The sequence below is a fragment of the Podarcis filfolensis genome, assembly GCF_964270895.1.
Source record: "Podarcis filfolensis genome assembly, chromosome: 10".
NCBI classification, from domain to species: Eukaryota; Metazoa; Chordata; class Lepidosauria; order Squamata; family Lacertidae; genus Podarcis; species Podarcis filfolensis.
This window is the reverse complement of record NC_139612.1, coordinates 52,195,418-52,214,283: the sequence shown is the minus strand read 5'-3', so window position 1 is coordinate 52,214,283 and position 18,866 is coordinate 52,195,418. Positions and strand designations below refer to the sequence as shown.

The following is an 18,866-nucleotide window of genomic DNA, read 5'->3' as shown; positions in this document are numbered from 1 at the left end:
GTGCCTATTGAAGACCTTTCATTTCCAACAAGCCTTTTAAGTAGAGATTTTTTTTTTTTTATCCCAGTGCCTCTGTTGGACACGGAATTGCTTTTAATGTTAAAATTGCTCTGGGGTGTTTTATGGGAAGCGCTTCATAAACAAAATAAAAATAAATACAGCTACCATCAAGATGCACCCGTGTCTCTATGAGCAGCGTGTCTCAAGGGACTAGAAAGGGAATTTGAACAACAGGCTATGCAACACCTCACCTCATCATGAAAGCAAAATGCAGAGCACTGAGAGAACAGTTACAACATGGTCCACATTTTGCCCAAGGCAAAACCTCTCTGCTGCTGTTGTTGAAAAATTAAGAAACTAATATTAATCTCCAAATAAAGTAAGTGGTAATGTCATGTCATTTTTATTAAGGAGGCAGCACCAACACCGATATTTTTGCGTATAAACCTGGGGGACACCAAATCACTACGTGTACATATTTCTCTACATATACTTAGATCAAGTTTCTGGAACATTTAAGGGGGGACCTTATTTTTAGGACACATTCTCCTCTGCCTACTAAGTTTATCTACTGACATCCTTTAATCATTGCAACAACAGGAGGAGGAGGAGAAGGAAATCCCCTAGAGAAGAGTCCCCTGAAACAGCAGTAATCCTATGGTAAACTAAAACCATATGTTGCCAATTAGTGGGAGAAGACTTAAAATAGATCCTTACCTTCTTTAGAACTGTCAAAAACAACTACAGTAACGTTGGTGGAAGGGTTCTTTGGCTTGGCAACCAGGAATATATTGTTGGCAGATCTCAGCAGGGGATAGACAGAGGGCAGGTCCTTAAGAGTGATGTTGCTGCACAAAGCTGGATCCAAGATGAGCATTGGCACTTTTATGCAGTGTGTCAGTAAACACTCCAGTTGCTTCTCGCTAGGATCAAGACAGCAAAAGTCAGGCATACTCTCAGGTTCAAAGCTGCACGTGGCTATTCAAGCTTTGACTAGCTTTTGATAAAGAAGCACACACACACACCAATAGTGTTGCCTGCTCTCTGTTTATTCATATTTTGCAGAAATATATCCCAGGTCAAATCTACACTTAAAGTAATCATTTCTTTAAATATTTGTCATGTGTCACAGTATACTACAGGGGTTCCCTGTGGTCCATGAGCTTCATTCAGGCTGTCCATGGCCTTTCTGCGGATCTGTGGCTGTAGATGGGAGATAGCAGGTCCTGCATAATAGATATTCATATTGATTTTTTAAACTGCCTTTTATTGCTTCTTTTATTTCTTATGTATTTTATTGGTACGACAATTTTATTTCCACCATACAGCACCCAGCACAGGGCACTGAAATTACCACAACAGGCAAAAAAAGTTATTAAGTGGTCTGCCAAGAACCTCAGCCATTTTCAAGTTGTCCAGGGTAAGAGGACCACTGCTGTATTGCATACAGCCTTTCTAGGGTGCCCAGCCTGATAAAATACAGAAGCCAGAAATAAATGAAGTAGAAATCAGTCTATGTTCTGTACCATGAGAGCAATTTGGCAGCTGCTAGTTGGGTTTACATGGGCCTTGTTGCTCACCTCATTAACCTTTCTCTTACAGTTAGAGGTAACAATGAAACATGCCTTCACATTTTGAGGTTGTGTCCATATGGTGGACATCACCCATATTGCTTTAGGTGTGTGTGGATCATTGGGAATAACTACAAAAGCCTGATTTTTGAGTGAGCAGATAGGGAATGAGGCAGAAGGCCTTCTTGGTAGTTGTGTCCGCCCTGTGGAACACCCTCCTGTGAGATGTCAAAGAGATAAACCATTATATGACTTTCTGTCAACATTTAAAGACAGCACTGTTTCGGGACACTTTTAATGCTTGAAGTTTTGTTGTATTCCTTTATATTTTGTTGAAAGCCACCCAGAGTGGCTGGGGCAACCTAGTCAGATGGGCGGGGTACAAGAAATAAAACAAAACAACAACAATAATAATAATTTAAAAATGAATTACCGTATTTTTCGCTCTATAGGATGCACTTTTCCCCCTCCTAAAATTAAGGGGAAATGTGTGTGCGTCCTATGGAGTGAATGCAGGCTCCTTGGCTTCAGCGATAGCAACGCAAAGCCTCCGAAGCGCAGAAGGAGAGCTCCCCCCACGCTCCGGAGGCTTCATGTTGCTTTTGCTAAAGCCGCCTGAAGCCCCCAGAGCGCAGCGGGAACTATCCGCAAGCCTTCGGAACGCAGCAGGAGTTCTCACTGCACTCCGAAGGCTTGCGGATAGCCATCTGAAGCCTGGAGAGCAAGAGGAGTTGGTGCACACTGATCCCTCTTGCTCTCCAGGCTTCGCTTCGCTGGAGAGGCGCTGCACAGTTTTCCCTCTCTGCGCAGCGCCCCTTCAGCGAAGTGGGAGGAGAAATGGAAGGGGCTCCGTTTCTCCTGCCGCTTCGCTGAAGGGGCGCTGAGCAGAGAGGGGGAGAATTTTTTTTCCCCTCTTCTCCCCCTCCTATGGTCCAGTGTGTCCTATGGTCTGGTGCAACCTATGGAGCGAAAAATACGGTATTTACTTTAGAACATGAGGAAAAGTGTACCAGTTTTGTCCTACCCCTTGATCATGGCTATTTTAAATGTTACTTCACTCACTTGAAATTACAGTGTCAGTTAAGGTTCACACAGTAATTAATACATTGATAGTTGAAAGCCTTTTAAACAAAAAACATTAAACACCTATATTATTTCTTACCTTTTCTTAGTTGGTTCAGTTGTATTCTTTCCAAGAATTTCCCTAAAATACAAGTAAAAGCGTAACTATTAAATCCCCCCTGAATTAACATATACACCCAAAATGCACAAAGGTTCTAGTTACTCTCATCACCCTGTAGACAGTAACAGACTCTCAATAATGTGAGTTTTTGCACACAAAACCCAGAAGTAGCAGAATATGTCACAGCATCAAACCTCTCCCATTCATACCACCTATTAGGACACAGAAGCAATTCAAGCACGGGTGCTTCAGTTAAAGAATTGAGAGCCGTGTCCGATAAATCTACAGGATGAATGGCCAATTTAATTACATCCCCACAAATGAAGGCTGCTGAAACACACTTCAATATGGCAGCTTCCCACAGAGAGCATAAGGCCTGCAACCAGCTAACCTCTAGGATTAATTGGACTGTGGCAGGGCATAAATGTTTACGTTGGCTATTGCTGCAGAGACTCTCAATCGAACTGGACAACCCATGAAGCAAATTGATTACAAACTTTTGTGATCCTTGCAAAGATCCACAACCGCATTGAAGAGTTTTCCAGCAGCATTCACATGACACCATAACATTGCCTTCCAGATGCTTCCAGATGTTCATAGCATCCTTGGTCATTCTATGAATCCAAATGTAGCTACCGTATAGCCTCTATACTGTTTGGAGCACTCTGAACTAAGGCAAGAATCAGGGAGCCTCCTCTTTGGTGAGAACAAGACAACTTTCACAGTCGCACTCAGCCAAGTGATCAGGGCCAGCTGAACATACAAAACATTGTTTTCATGTTAGCTGCTTGCAAGTGATGTTACCTGCTTGCGAGAATCATTGGCACCCGAGAAAGCAAAATGCCATGCCCCTGATACAATACTCTCTGAAAAGAGAGTCTTATATGTGGGAGATGTACATGCTGCATATATGAATCAACTTCCTAATCTCCCACATGCAAGTCCTTTTTCAAATGTTACACCAGAAGTACAAAACAGGTAACATGCAAAATTCTCTAACATGAAGTATCTAGATGTTTCCTTCCAATTGACACTGGATGGGCAAGAATAGAAACAGGTAAGAACAAGGATAGACCAACGGCAAAAGCCAATCTTATGAATTTATTCACCTGCAAAAGACTATGGCATCTTAGGGAGGTTCATGTCCTTCTGGCAAAACCTTGGGCTATATCCAACCAAGTCCTACTCACAGTAAACCCATTAAAATTAATGGGCCTAAGTTAGCAAGTCTCTACAGCTGCAGCACACACTGTAACCTTCCAACAGTTTGACTTCACCCCCAAAGGCGTGCTCCTCTATGGTCTCCCAAGGCAGATGGATGCCAACCAAGTTAGTCGTGTTTATTAGTTTCAATGGATCTACTCTGAGTAGGACTAAAACTGGACACAACCCAATTGTTTTAGTTTTCTTACCTCCAGCCAGGACAGCTCAGCATACTGTGCATGCAGAGAAATGTTCTTACCTCATCACTCTCTGTTCTTCCTCCATCTGTTTCCTCACTTGCTGCAGTTCCCTGATCAGCTCAACATCTGTGCCATTCACCCAGGTGTACACCACATCAATAGGCATTGGCAAGCAAAGCCTATAAGAGAAATCCCATTAAGAGAGAGAAACCAGCTCAACCTGTCCAGGCTTAAATTGAAAAGCAATTCACAGCAGCACAGATTACGTTCGCCTGCAACCAGTCAGTTGAAACTCATGAGTTTCAAATGATAAACTTGTTCCATTATGTCTGGCATAATCAAAACATTCAGTTAAGCTTTGTTTCTTCATCAGTTTCTCATTTTTAATCAATGTGCTTCTGCATCACCACACATTAAAAATACCCTTACTCTGGTCATCATCTTGCTCCCTTTTTGCCTGCATCTAGAGATGACAAACCTAGACAGCATATTAAAAAACAGAGACATCACCTTGCTGACAAAGGTCCGTATAGTTAAAGCTATGGTTTTCCCAATAGTGGTGTATGGAAGTGAGAGCTGGACCATAAAGAAGGCTGATCGCCGGAGAATTGATGCTTTTGAATTGTGGTGCTGGAGGAGACTCTTGAGAGTCCCATGGACTGCAAGAAGATCAAACCTATCCATTCTTAAGGAAATCAGCCCTGAGTGCTCACTGGAAGTTCAGATCCTGAAGCTGAGGCTCCAATACTTTGGGCACCTCATGAGAAGAGAAGACTCTCTGGAAAAGACCCTGATGTTGGGAAAGATTGAGGGCACAAGGACAAGGGGACGACAGAGGATGAGATGGTTGGACAGTGTTCTCGAAGCTACAAACATGAGTTTGACCAAACTGCGGCAGTGGAAGATAGGCATGCCTGGCGTGCTCTGGTCCATGGGGTCACAAAGAGTCGGACACGACTAAACGACAACAAAAGAAAGATTCTTAAAACTTGTAACTTTTTATGTTCTTTCCTTCCAATGACCCTTCATGCAGTATTTCTCAAACACTTATTTTTGAGTTTGGCTCCCCATTCTTAAATGTATAGTGCTTTTAGAGCAGGAGATACATAAATAAAACCTACATCTACCATACTAACCCTCCCCCCCAAAAAAATACACCTCTCATAGCAGATTTTGCAGAGCTCCTTGCACAGGGTCGTATGTGCATGCAACCCATTGCTGTGTGCAAAGATCCATGGAAGAGGCCACTCATGTCCCACATTAATCGTAAACAAGATTGGGATTATAATGTGGCAAGTGGGGAAGAAGGTCACCTCAACAAATCCAGCATGGATCTGTTAGGCTCCTCTGCTGCAAGGCATTTAATCTATGGCTGGTGTGGAGAGGAAGGTCCCATCTGTTTCAGGAAGCCAAAAAGTTTGTTTCCCTCTTCTAGGTGTTCCATGGTCTTCCCCAGGGTTTGACAACCACAGTCTTAATTCCAAAACTCAGCCCTTGATTCACGAGTTCAGATCCTAATTTATAACTCTGGAAAACTCTTATGAAAAGTAGGAGGGGGAAATCACATTTTCTGCTCACACATCCTGCCCAAGTTCAAAACCAGTATGGATTTTCAAACTTAATGTAACATTTTCCACCTATGGCTTCTGTCGAAACCGTTCTAAAAATACTTATGCGGAGGAAAACAATGTGTCACAACCAGCCACTCATGATTTATTCCAGCTATATCATTGTTTGTGTTAAACTGGCCAAAGATACATCCTGACTCTATGTTTTTCCTGACTTTGCCACAGCCAGACCCCCTGCACACCCTGTTCTAATACACATAGTGCCAGTTCACATGCAGTCCCTCCTGGTGCCTATGATCAGCAAATGTCCAGGAAGGGAATTAGGGAGGCCTCATTCCTCCACCCACAGATATACAAAGGAAAGAATGTTAAGAGTAGCCCTACCAGTTTAAAATAAAGGTCTATCGAGCCCAGCATTCTGTTCCCACAACAGCCAATCAAGGAAGCCCACAAGCACAACAGATCACTTCCGACTGTGATCCCAATATTCCGAGGAATGCCAGAGCAAACCTATATGGCCATCATGACGAGTGGCCACTGATAGCCTTATCTTCCATGAGTTTGTAAAATCCCCTTCTAAAGTCACCCAAGTTGGTGGCGATCACTACCGTTGCAGTGATTTCCATAGTTTAACTACTTTGCAGTGCAAGAAGAGTTTGATTTGATACCCCACTTTATCACTACCCTAAGGAGTCTCAAAGCGGCTAACATTCTCCTTTCCCTTCCTCCCCCACAACAAACACTCTGTGAGGTGACTGGGGCTGAGAGACTTCAGAGAAGTGTGACTAGCCCAAGGTCACCCAGCAGCTGCATGTGGAGGAGCGGAGACGCGAACCCGGTTCCTCAGATTACGAGACTACTGCTCTTAACCACTACACCACAGTGCTTCCTTTCATCTACATGTTTTGTAAAAACTACAGCATGCTGCTGCCCCTGGACCTCCTTACAATCTGTCCATCATCTGCAAAAAGAGCATACAAATGGCATTCACTGGCCCCTGAATGTATGCAGGTACAGCTCTGTTCATACTAAATAATCTACAAAGCGAGGAAAAGGGGCTATGAGGGCAATGAGGGGCATTCTGTGGGGCCCCCCAAATTCCCCATGTCCTAAATCAGGCTTCCTCAACCTCGGCCCTCCAGATGTTTTTGGCCTACAACTCCCATCTTCCCTAACTAGCAGGACCAGTGGTCAGGGATGATGGAAATTGTAGTCTCAAAACATCTGGAGGGCCGAGGTTGAGGAAGCCTGTCCTAAATTATCTGAGATCCAGTTTACCGCATTGGATTACATGTACTTTGTTTTCCTGTTTACCAATAAATAGTGTGTGAGAGTTCAGTAGATATTTAATAAGTATACTTCATAGGGGTAGTTGCCTTTTAAAAAAAGTTAAATTACGATGCCTAAAGTTGTAAAAGTTAATTCTAGCTTCAAAACTGCCTGGTTTGACCGGCTTTATATCCATTCGTTTGCATCTACTTTTGCAGTCTTAGAAAAGGAAAATTCTCCATCTCCTATCACTGCATGAGGATTCTTTTCAGGACCTGCTAGCTAGATGGAGAAAATTTGCACCCAGAACCCTGCATGAATTGGCTTACAGGTGAATCTTTTCCTTACAAGCTTGCTGCTGCACCATTATCAAAGTCCTGTAACACGTGTGCAATGGTTCTGCAACACCTTATTTTATCTTACAAAAACATAGTCTCCTGGGATATTCTTAATACCCTGCTACACCCCACATTAGCCGTGCCTCAATGATAAATAATAGATTTTGTTCAGTAGCTGGAACATGACCCACACAGCTGTATAAATGGAAGGTTTGCTTTGGCCAAATAACAACAGTTTTTTCAAGAGCTGATCCAGATGGACAAGTGTCTCAAGTTAAATCGGGCATCCCTAGAGAGTTTAATTTTAGTTAAGGAAAATTAAAACATTTATTGTGTCTGCCCAATCCTTGAAATGCTGGCAAGCCATCCTAGACCACCAATTATCCACAAACAATTTATTTTTAATCATCTGGCTCATGCAAAGAGACTGGCAGACACTTAGGACACAAAGGAAGGCATGAGACAGAAACAAATGGAAATTCCTTTCAGTCTGGTGGCGGCAGCAGATTTAAATACTGTTTCTGATCAGGAGGCGGTGCTGGCAGAGATGGAACAAAAGACGACTCTTGAAGGGCTCCATTATTTCCTCTTCCAGAAGGTTAGGAGAAGAGCACATAGCTCTTCAGGAAAGAGCCATAGCTTAGTGGGACAGAACCTGCTTTGCCTTCAAAAGGTCCCAGGTATAAACCACAGCATCTCTAGGTAGGGCTGGGAGACACAGTTGCTCTAAACCAGGGATGGCCCCCAGCGGTTTCTAATCTTGCCCCATCAGTCATTTAGCCCATGAGGGCCACTACCCTGAACCCACATCCACCTGTCAATCTGCGGACATCACTTGTGATGTCAGCTGAGGGGTAGGAGGGTTCAATTCAGTCCTGTTCCCAGCAGGATTTAACCTCGGTTTGATAGCTGACAATTGGAAAGTTAAATTCTGCTCGGTTTGGATGTGAGCACCTGTTCTTCCCTCTAGGAAACAGGAGTACACAGTCAAAGGAAGCATGAGAAAAACCTGTATACCTGTGATATGATAATCCAAACATAAACTGCGAACAACCCTTGGGTGGAGATTATGGTTTATAATAAAAGATCTGTTCCATAGCAGATTCTGAGTTATCAATGCCAGTGTCTATTTTATTTATATACAGCCTTTCCCTATTTTATGTTCACTGTGCTGCTTTGTCAGCCTGATGTATTTGCACAGAAAACCTTATTCCATCCTCTCTTGGCTACAGAACGGACCAGGACAATCTCAGATTAAAGGAGGCCTGTGAGCCTTTCTCCAAGTTTCCCCTTTTCACTTGGGCCAGTACTGCTTTCACCCAAGCATAAGTGTTATTTCAATGAGCTGTGAATGCTCCCAAATTGTCAGTGTTTTGAAATTTACGCTGCTGAAAGCCTCTGTGTTTCAAAAGGCATCTACACTCTCCATCAATGCATCTCCCAAGGGGCCAGGACAAGATAACCAAGGCTGCAAACCTAGCCACATGTAAATTCCACTTAAACCCACACTGAGCAAATTTAATCGCTCAGTTCAGACATAAAAATCACAAGAACTTTCTGACAGTAAGAGCTGTTCAGCAACGGAAAAGACTTCCAACACGAGGTGGTGGGACTTTCCTTCCTTGGGAGATTTTTAAGCAGAGCTTTTAATCAAATGGCACTAGCTTCCAATGTCAAAGGCAGCCTCTGAACGCCAGCTGCAGCCACAAGCTGGGAAAGGACTGTTGCATTCAGTTCCTGCTTATGAGCTTCCCACAAGCATCTAGTTCAGGGGTAAGCAACCTAAGGCCCAGGGGCCGGATCTGGCCCAATCGCCTTCTCAATTCGGCCCACGGACGGTCCGGAAATCAGCACGTTTTTACATGAGTAGAATGTGTGCTTTTATTTAAAATGCATCTCTGGGTTATTTGTGGGGCATAGGAATTCGTTCATTATTTTTTTCAAAATATAGTCCGGCCCACCACATGGTCTGAGGGACAGAGGACTGGCCCACAGCTGAAACAGGTTGCTGACCCCTGATCTAGTTGGTCACTGTGTGACTCTTATGATGTTCTAAAAAACAAACCAGGAAACCAGTCTCTGCAGCTGCCACTTGTCTAAAGTACTGGAAGAGGTGAAAGAGAGGTACAGGTTGTGCTCCCAGTTCTCAGCTCTTCCTCCATTTCTCAGCCATAACAAATATTCCCAATATTAAACATATAATGAAGACGCTAATACCCCAAGGTGATGTTACGTTTTACACAGTATTTTTCAGATATATAAAGATACTGTTATGTACAGGTCACGCAACCAGGAAGAGATAGGTCACTGCAGCCAACTGAAATATTAAGACTGATAACATCAGCCACATCCTCATTTGGCTGCGGTTTACAAAGGGAAAAAAAAAACATTCATTGTTCTTCAACAATGAAAATAAATACTTTACTTGGTAGACAGGAGGTATACTAGGAGGTAGACAGGAGGTATACTATACTGTGAGTGCAAGGTATATCTGGGGATTTAAAATGTCTAACAGTGATTATATTTTCTGTGGAGAAGAATTACCACAAATGTTTCGTAGCAACATGACCTCAAAGACTACATCCTGCTTTCAATGAAGGTTACCTTTCTAGACAATTTTCCTGCTTTGCTGAAGTTTAGGGAGCCGATGCAATCACCCCCAAATTTATTTTGACTAATTACTTCAGAAAGAAAAAGAAGCTTGAGGATCACAATATTATAAATGCTAAAAGCTAATTTAAAAATTCACAGTTACTTACATCCTGTGGTTCTTTGGGGGGGGGGGGAGTGTATTAATGGTTGTTTGGAATTGAAGTCAGAAGACAGAAATAAGTGAGTAATCTTTATGATTCAAACTCAAACCTGGCATGACTATGACTTTTCCACCACAATCAAAACCAAATTAGTGAGCTATAACACATTTTACTGTTCCCATTTACATTCTTCTATTCCAATAGATTTCTAACAAAGTAATTAAATAATAAGGGGGGTGGAGTTGCAAATATACAGTAGGAGAGGTATGGCCATATGGATGAAAGAGAAAAAGCAGGTGGAAAGTGGAGCTGCAGAAGAGAGAAATTATTTCAGAAATGAGGTTAGGAAGGTGAAAAGGGAAGAAGAAAAGTTTGATATACCACTTTATCACTACCCAAAAGAGTCTCAAAGCAGCTAACATTCTCCTTTCCCTTCCTCCCCCACAACAAACACTCTGTGAGGTGCGTGGGGCTGAGAGACTTCAGACAAGTGTGACTAGCCCAAGGTCACCCAGCAGCTGCATGTGGAGGAGCGGGACACGAACCCGGTTCACCAGATTACGAGTCTACTGCTCTTAACCACTACACCACACTGGCTCTCCGGGAGCTTTGTAGTTGCAGAGTGTGTTGAGGAAGGTCTAGAGCAGGGCCATGCATGGCCCGAGGGCTGCATGTGGCCCTCAATGCCTTCTTGGGTGGCCCTCAGCTACATTTGATGCCCCCCCATCTCAGCGCTCGGCTTTGGGAAGGAGGTGTGAGGGCTCTCCTCACAGGACCCTACAGTCATCCAGCCTCCTTCCGAAAGCCTTGTTAGTGGCTTCTCAGCTTTGGAAAGGAAGAGGCAGGATTCTAGGCCCCTTCCAGAGCCTCACGCCTCCTTCCCAAAGTTTGGCACCTCACTCACGTGGCTTTGGGAAGGCAGAACAAGGGCTCTCTCCCTGTTTCCCTGCAGGACACAGTAGCATGCAGCCTGTGGGTTCTATGTCAAAGTACTTTTGCAGCCACCCTGGCCTAGGGGGTTATCATGGGGGGTTGGAGAGAGAAGCAAATAGGAGGACTGAGCCCCTCCTCCAATATTACAATATGATATTGAAAATCAGATGTAGCATATGCACAACTGACTACCCAGAGGTAATGGTGTATCCATTTTATCAAATACTTTGCTATCAGGTGGCCTGAACCTTTAATTGCTGAGGTGAGGGCATTGCAATCAGACCAGCTGCAACTACAGACACTCCCTCTTTTAAAAGCGGTCCCTCGTTTATCATTGGCTCTTAGGGACAACATACTATTCTCTGAATAGGATGACTCATAGATCCTCTGCACCCCACGTCACCTCCAAAAACTGTGGAGAACTCAGAGGGAAGTCTCACACAATGTGCTGAGCTTAAAAACAAGCAAAAGTTTCCACCTGCTCCAAAGCTTCAGTGGAACACAAGAATCCTCCGCCACATGAGGAGGACTTTGGGGTGCAGGGACTCCCCTGAAGCATTAGGAAGGAGCAGCGTGAGTCTCTTGCACTGCTTCCATCTGCCTGAGGCTCACAGAAGATTTGAGGAAAGGTGTGTTTAAGTGAAGCTGCATCACACCAAGGAGTTTGAGTTGAGGAGCAAGCCAAAACAGACAAGATACATTTCTCAGATGGATTTAACAATCAATCTCTCTTCTTCACCGGGAACTTTGGAAATTGTAGTTCTGTGGGGGGAATACACGGTGTCCTAACAACTTTCAATACCTTTCACAAACTACTGTTCCCAAGATTCTTTAGGGAAAGCCATGACTGTTCAAGATGGTATAATACAGTTTTAAATGTACAGTGCAGAAGGGACAATAGATACAAAGACTGCACACTTATATACATGTTCAATGGAAAAGATGAACAGAATATCAAAGTGGCAGCCAAGCATTTGGAAAAGTTTTATCGCCATTTTCTGCAACCACACTTTTTCTTCTGCATTCTCCTCCACATCATCAGAAATCTGATTCATATATAGACTGTAGGAAGGAAGGAAGGACAGAAACATAGCAACATGCAGGCAAAGTTGTGGGCACTTTCCCCCACCATCGAAAACTGTTTCAGCAATGACAGCTTGAAGAAATGAAACAGTTGAAGGTGGGGAAAGAATGGGTTGTGCGAAGGTTAAACTGTGCTACTGTTCACCAATGCTTTCACAAACACAAGGAAGGGGGGAAACTGCCATTCTGGATCCGAGGCTTACCTGTTCTGAAATGATTTCCCAGCAACGTTGTCTCTATAAGAGTCAAACAAAACATGATACTGGTCCCGACTCCACTCTAGAACAACCTACAAAAGAAGGAGCATCTTATATCATACCCTAAAATGGTGATGCATTAGGTTGACATTTAAAATCAGTGGCATTGATCTTCAGGTGGTAGTATAGGGCAATCCCAAGCTATCATTATTTTACAGCAGTGAATCGATCATATACCAGAACTTTAGGTTTGCACATTTAAAGAAGATTAAAGCGTTCTTCCACCTCACTGCTGTTTGGAAAGTGACAGAAAATGCATTGAAAAGTGTGAGAAGAAAGAATTGCTAATGGGATGCAAACAAATCAGGATGAATGCTCAATAAACAAGTCATCTGGAGAGGCCAATGTAGAAAGAAGTGCAGGACCACTTACCCTTTAGCAAGGAATAAGTCAATGTTTGAGTTCCCTCCTCCTGAAAAGATTTCTACCAAGGCTACAGTCCTAACCCCACTCACTGGGAGTAAGCCCCACTGAATTCAACAGGACTTCCATCTCAGTAGACATGTTTAGGATTACACTGTAAGAAGAGCAAAGCTTAATCTGGTTTTTCCTGAAATTCTCCATTTTACTCACATAGACATGCAAACCTCAAGAGCCGTTCCGGACCATCCAAGCTATGTTGAAATTGTTTTTAGATGACTAAATTCTTTTTTACATCCATAAATTTACAAAATCTGCACAACTTGTCGGACTCAAGGACTCAATGTTCACATCTTATCTCACTTTCCCTCCCCTCCCCATCAGCAAGATAAATCGGGTGCCTCAATCCCACAAACTATTTCAATATGAAGACTTTATGTTGATAACTAGAGCACAAAAGTTTGCTACTGTGTTCATAGCTTGCTTAAGCTAAGAATATATGTTATTAAGCACATTAAAGCACACTGAGGCCCAACACTGGAAATAGACAATGAGATAAAACTGACAAAGAACAGAGCAGGGACACATCAGATCACAAGATCTGCATGAACACAGGCATCAGAAACTGTCAAGATACGGAGTGGTTCCTCTGCAAGTATCACATGTATATTTTGGTGGAGTGGCTAGCACTATCTCGGGCCTATCTATTAACCACAGTCTCTGCTGACAGTTACCAAGTTTTGGTTGCCACCATTCACCAAGAAAAGGGACAAGTACACACACATATTCAATGCTGTATTGTTTTTAACACTCGATTGGAAGCCGCCCAGAGTGGCTGGGGAAACTCAGCCAGATGGGTGGGATATAAATAATAAATTATTATTATTATTAGACATTTTGCTTGTTCTTCCTCCAGCTGCAGTCGCCCTTCATGATTCTCCTTGTCGTTCTCCACCTCTTTGCTCCACTCCCAACCGCCCACACAGCAAAACAGCCGAGGTAACATCATAAAGTACTAGGAATAATCCTTACTAGTGCCTTGGCCAACCTGGTGCCCTCCAGATGTTTCGAACTACAATTCCCATCCACTCTGGTCAGCACAACTATGCCTGCTGGGAGGGGTGATGGAAGTTGTAGCCCAAAACTTCTGGAGGAATAGAATATGGCAGAAGAAGAATGCTGGGAGACTATAGGAAACTGTGCAGTAGGTAATGTGGGCTATGAATAAAGAAAGGAAGTATAACAAATGCAAGGAGAAATCCAGAGAAAGGCAGGAGGAATGTAGGGGGTGGACGCAATATAAATGAGAAAAAAATGGCAATTAAAGAGTGGCAAGGGAAACGATGTGCGTATAGAACAACGGGTGGGAGCTTCAGGAAGATGAGAAGGGCGCAGCACGTGCTGTAAATAAAGTTTCTGCTAAAATCTACGAGTCTTTAGGAGTCACATACCTACCAGGCCGAAATCCAACAGGCTGCAATCTTCCCGACACAAGGAGATGCAATGAAGGAGAAAATAATTGTGCCTGTAACGCAGCTGCTTAAATGCAGGGGAAAGGAAAGATGGCGGGGGGCGGGGGGACTGGAGCGGAGACGAGAAGAGGAAAACCGGGACTATCTGTCACCTGCAAGGTGGGAAGGAGGGAGGGAACCCTTAGCAGGATTTTAAGGGAAGTGCAGTCGGCAGAAGGATCCTGGAAGCGCGGCTGAGGGAGGGGATACTTGAGAGCGCTGCAAACAAAACAACCCCCCGGCTCCCGGCTGGCGGCTGCTCCGGAGCGGGCCCCGCAGGTCTCCACTCACCTCTCCGAACTGCAGGGCAGAGACGATCAGGAGGACGATTCCTCCGAGACAAAGGCAAGGCCCATACCTGTGGGAGAGGCAGGTATAGGTCTGTCTCTGCAGGAGCTTCAGCAGCATGACCCGACGGCCACCATCACCCTACAAGCCCGCCGCCGCCGCCGGTGCCCACCTTCCTCTCTTGCGGCCGGCGGCCAATCCGAGCAGCAGCAGCAGCAACCGTCGGCCAACCCCGCTGCCGGGTGCATCCCAAAGGCCGCCGCTTCCGGGATCGGGCTCGACGGCGCCATCTACGGAGCCACGGCGCCACCTTCGGGCCTGCAGCTGCTGCAGCGGGCGGGCGCCGCCGCCGCCACCTCCTCCTACTCTTGCTGCGCGTTGCTCCGAGCAGCAGCGTGGAGAGTCTCCTTTTCTGCCCGGGGAAAAAGTCATGTGCTCGTCGGCCTTTTTTGCACGGTCTCGTGACCGCTGGTTTAAAAAAAAGGCCTTCTTCCTCGCAGTCTCTGAATTAAACAAATCAGTCTAAACCGCAAACGCCGCGTGAAGGCCTGCCCAGCCCAAATGCAAGCGTTTTAAAAACAAGAAAAGGTTAAAAGGGATGGGAGGGCAGACACGGGTCTGTCCGTTCTCTCCACACACCCGTGTCCCTTGGTTCTGCCTCGTAGCGCTGCTAGGGTTCTTGGGGCACCGAAGGAAGCTGGAAAGTGGGGCGATTCAGTACAGGCAAAAACGGGGGGGACACTTATTCACACGGCGCGTGGGCGAACGGGAATCTGCTCCCACAGGGTGAGGCAATGGCCACCAACTTGGATGGCTGTCAAAGATTACAAAGATAGATGTAGGATAAGGGCTGGCTGGGGCAACCCAGGGAGATGGGCGGGGTATAAATAATAAAATTATTATTATTATTACTGATACTACTGTACTTCTAAACACGTGGCTGTGTTCTCCCTCCCCTCAGAATACCACTTGCTGGAAACCACAGCAGCAAAGAGTAGTCAGGTACTGTTTGGGGATTTCCTATAGGCATCTGGTTGGCCGCTGTGAGAACAGGATGCTAGACTTGTGGGCTATTTGATCCAGGAAGCTCTGCTTCTGTTTTTATGAGCTTTTCAGAGTCAGGTCTAGAATGATGGTTCACATTTTTGAGGCAGCAACAGGCGCTTGATTTTTCTTCCTCGGCCTCTAATGCAATGTGTGTGTGTGTGTGTGTGTGTGTGTGTGTATGAGAGAGAGAGAGAGAGAGATTACTTATGTAAAAGCATTAAAATAATATTCATAAATAACATAGTGTAATCTAAAACACCCTAAAAAGGACTTAATCCACCAGCCTCTTGGTGACAAAGGTGTCGTTTGTATGCAGCATCTGAAAGAACACAGAGTTGGGGCAAGACACACCTCACGGAGGGGGTCATTCCACAGATGTGGAGGCACCACTGAAAAGGCTCTTCCGTGGGCCTGCACAATGCAACTCAGGAACAGCCAGGAGAGGTTCTTCTGCTGATCTGAATACAGTACAGTGGTACCTCGGGTTACATACGCTTCAGGTTACAGACTAAACTAACCCAGAAATATTACCTCAGGTTAAGAACTTTGCTTCAGGATGAGAACAGAAATCGTGCTACAGCGGTGTGGCCGCAGCAGGAGGCCCCATTAGCTAAAGTGGTGCTTCAGGTTAAGAACAGTTTCAGGTTAAGAATGGACCTCCGGAACGAGTTAAGTACTTAACCCGAGGTTCCACTGTACTCAAAAGAAATACCAGCTAGATGTTTCCGCATACTGGTGACATCTTACACCACATTCCTTGATGAAATCACACACAGTTTCATGTAGATGTTAAACACTTGATAAAAAAGGATAGAACTCTGGTATACCATTGCACAATTGCCACGGAGCAAACAGTTATAGTCTCCACCCAACACTGTCTTCTGGAATGTGTTATCCAGTTAGGAATGGACCTATTGTAGTATAGAAGAGAGAGTTGTCCATATACAGTACACCAGGCATGGCCAAACTGAACCTTCTAGATGTTTTGGGACTACAACTCCCATCATCCCTAGCTAACAAGACCAGTGATCAGGGATGATGGGAATTGTAGTCCCAAAACATCTGGAGGGCCGTGTTTGGCCATGCCTGATATACACCAATGGATAAGTTAAAATAATTTAATGCAGCTAGGGCTGGACATACCTCCCCCCCAAAAAAAACCCTCAAATGGTGGGACACCCTCCCACTCCCACCACCCCACCCCCTGAAACCCATTGAGGACTATGGTTGCCAGGTCAGCAGTATCCCAGACCCAGAGATTTCAGGGTCCAAACCTAAGACTTGGTGGTGGTTCCTGGTGACATTAGTGGGGCATTTCCCTGTGATGTCATGGAGTGGGCCCTGGAGATGGAGGTTAATTGGGAGAGAGGAGACAAGGACAAATTCCCCAGAGTTCCTATGCTATAATTTGTAGCCAGCTCCTGCCAATATTAAGCTTGCAAGCTGAATGCACAGTCTTCTTCGTGCTTTAATAATAATATTTTAAAAAATTCTCACCCACCTGAAGATTCAAGTCCTCCACCTCCAGGCAAACCTGGAGACTTCAGGTCAGACGGGGAGATCTGAGAACCCTGTGCATGTTCAGTGGACATGGAATCCTGACTGACTGTTTGCAAGTGAAAAGAAAACCAAGGGGTTGGTCTAGAGTAGTTGGAACTCTGAAAAGAAGCACTCCAAAAGGCAACATTTTGTTTCAGAACCTCATGTAAAAGGTGTAGGGTGTAAAAGGTGAAGGTAAAGGACTCTTGGATGGTTAAGTCCAGTCAAAGGCGACTATGGGGTTGTGGCGCTCATCTCGCTTTCAGGCCAAGGGAGCCAGCGTCTGTCCGCACACAGCTTTCCTGGTCATGTGGCCAGCATGACTAAACCATTTCCGGTACAACAGAACACTATGACGGAAACGCCGTTTTACCTTCCTGTCACAGTGGTACCTATTTATCTACTTTCATGCTTTTGAACTGCTAGGTTGGCAGAAGCTGGGACAGAGCAATGGGAGCTCACTCCGTCACAGGTATTCGAACTGCCCACCTTCAAGCTGACAAGTCCAAGAGGCCCAGTGGTTTAGACCACAGCGCCACCTGCATTCCTTATCACTTATGAAAAGGAAGATTTCCTTTCTGTAACCACAAGACTGTTGCCACTAGGTGGTGCCTAAAACTTTCTGTATAATTTTAATGTTGGGATATTGTGTAGGCAGTGGTTTTTTGACTCTTTCATGGTAGAACTGGGTATCTCAGCAAAAGGAAGGATACTTAAGTGTTTGCTGAGATTATGGGAATACAAATATAAAGAGATCCCTGTCCAGGAATAGTATAGCTGGTGAATCAGCCAGTGCTGGAAAAAGGCACTCTTTGTCACAAAGGGCATCTAGTGACAATGCTGGATCCAGGAGGTAACCTCCCAATTATGTAGCTGCTCCTTCCTGGAGACTGCAAACCCTCCCTACCATGCCGCCTTCTTGTCATGATTCAGCCTCGATTTGTTGGCTCTCCCCAGCCCATTACTGTACACCTAAGTGCTACTCTAATGCGGGCCTATCCCATGCAAAAAATGAAAAGATGAGTCCATTTTCAGTTGCCAAAATCACAATAATCATCTCAGCTTTTTCCTTTGCACACCTTCACTGGCCCTACATACTAGCACTATTTTACGGTGGTAAACTTTTCTCCTAGTTTAAAAAAAGGGAACTATATTTGAAACTTCAGTTATTTTGACACTACTGATAGAGACCGCAAACTTTTATTAATTAAGATTAAAAAATTACTAGAAGGATAAAAAAGGATTGTTCTTAGGAAATAAGATGTCAAGGAAATAAACAACTATCTGATTTTTAGAAGACATCTGAAGGCAGCTTTCTTTAGGGAAGTTTTTAATGTTTGATGTTTTGTCACTTTATTATTATTATTATTATTATTATTATTATCATCATCATTCTGTTGGGAGCCACCCAGAGTGTCTGGGAAAACCCAGCCAGATAGGTGGGGAATAAATAATAAATTATAATAATAATAATAATAAAATAAAGGTATGAAAATCCTCCAAGCCATTTGTCTGTTTGTGTTCCAATGTTGAGACTCAACCTGATCTGAATGTCAAAGAAATTCACTGGATAATTATAACCTGAAGTTACCTTTGATTTGCATTTCAATCCACAAACATTCAAAACATTAGAAGAAGACAATTGTTTATATTCTATGGTAGTCATAGGTTAACAGCAACAACTTTCCTTTATTTAATTTGTGACATGCTCCAGGTTGTTTTTTCAGAGAGTGGAGACTATTGAGTCAGGCAATATAATTACA

At 44.2% G+C, this 18,866-nt stretch overlaps 1 protein-coding gene across 2 annotated transcripts in view; it reads right to left on the bottom strand.

Moving 5' to 3' along the window:
- GNPTAB (N-acetylglucosamine-1-phosphate transferase subunits alpha and beta) overlaps positions 1–14,930 on the bottom strand; it is a 43,717-nt gene extending 28,787 nt beyond the window's left edge. Inside the window, exons 1-5 of one of the 2 annotated variants that reach the window (XM_083574071.1) lie at positions 14,521–14,930; positions 12,305–12,390; positions 4,217–4,336; positions 2,734–2,775; positions 718–923 (exon numbers count right to left, since the gene is read on the bottom strand). In XM_083574071.1, the coding sequence (XP_083430197.1) occupies positions 718–923; positions 2,734–2,775; positions 4,217–4,336; positions 12,305–12,390; positions 14,521–14,637 (571 nt within the window). In that variant the 5' untranslated portion in view covers positions 14,638–14,930. Of the gene's footprint in view, positions 1–717; positions 924–2,733; positions 2,776–4,216; positions 4,337–12,304; positions 12,391–14,169; positions 14,336–14,520 lie in introns of those variants that run through there. The other variant, XM_083574072.1, reaches the window with a different exon arrangement.
- Between the last annotated feature and the right edge of the window lie 3,936 nt (positions 14,931–18,866).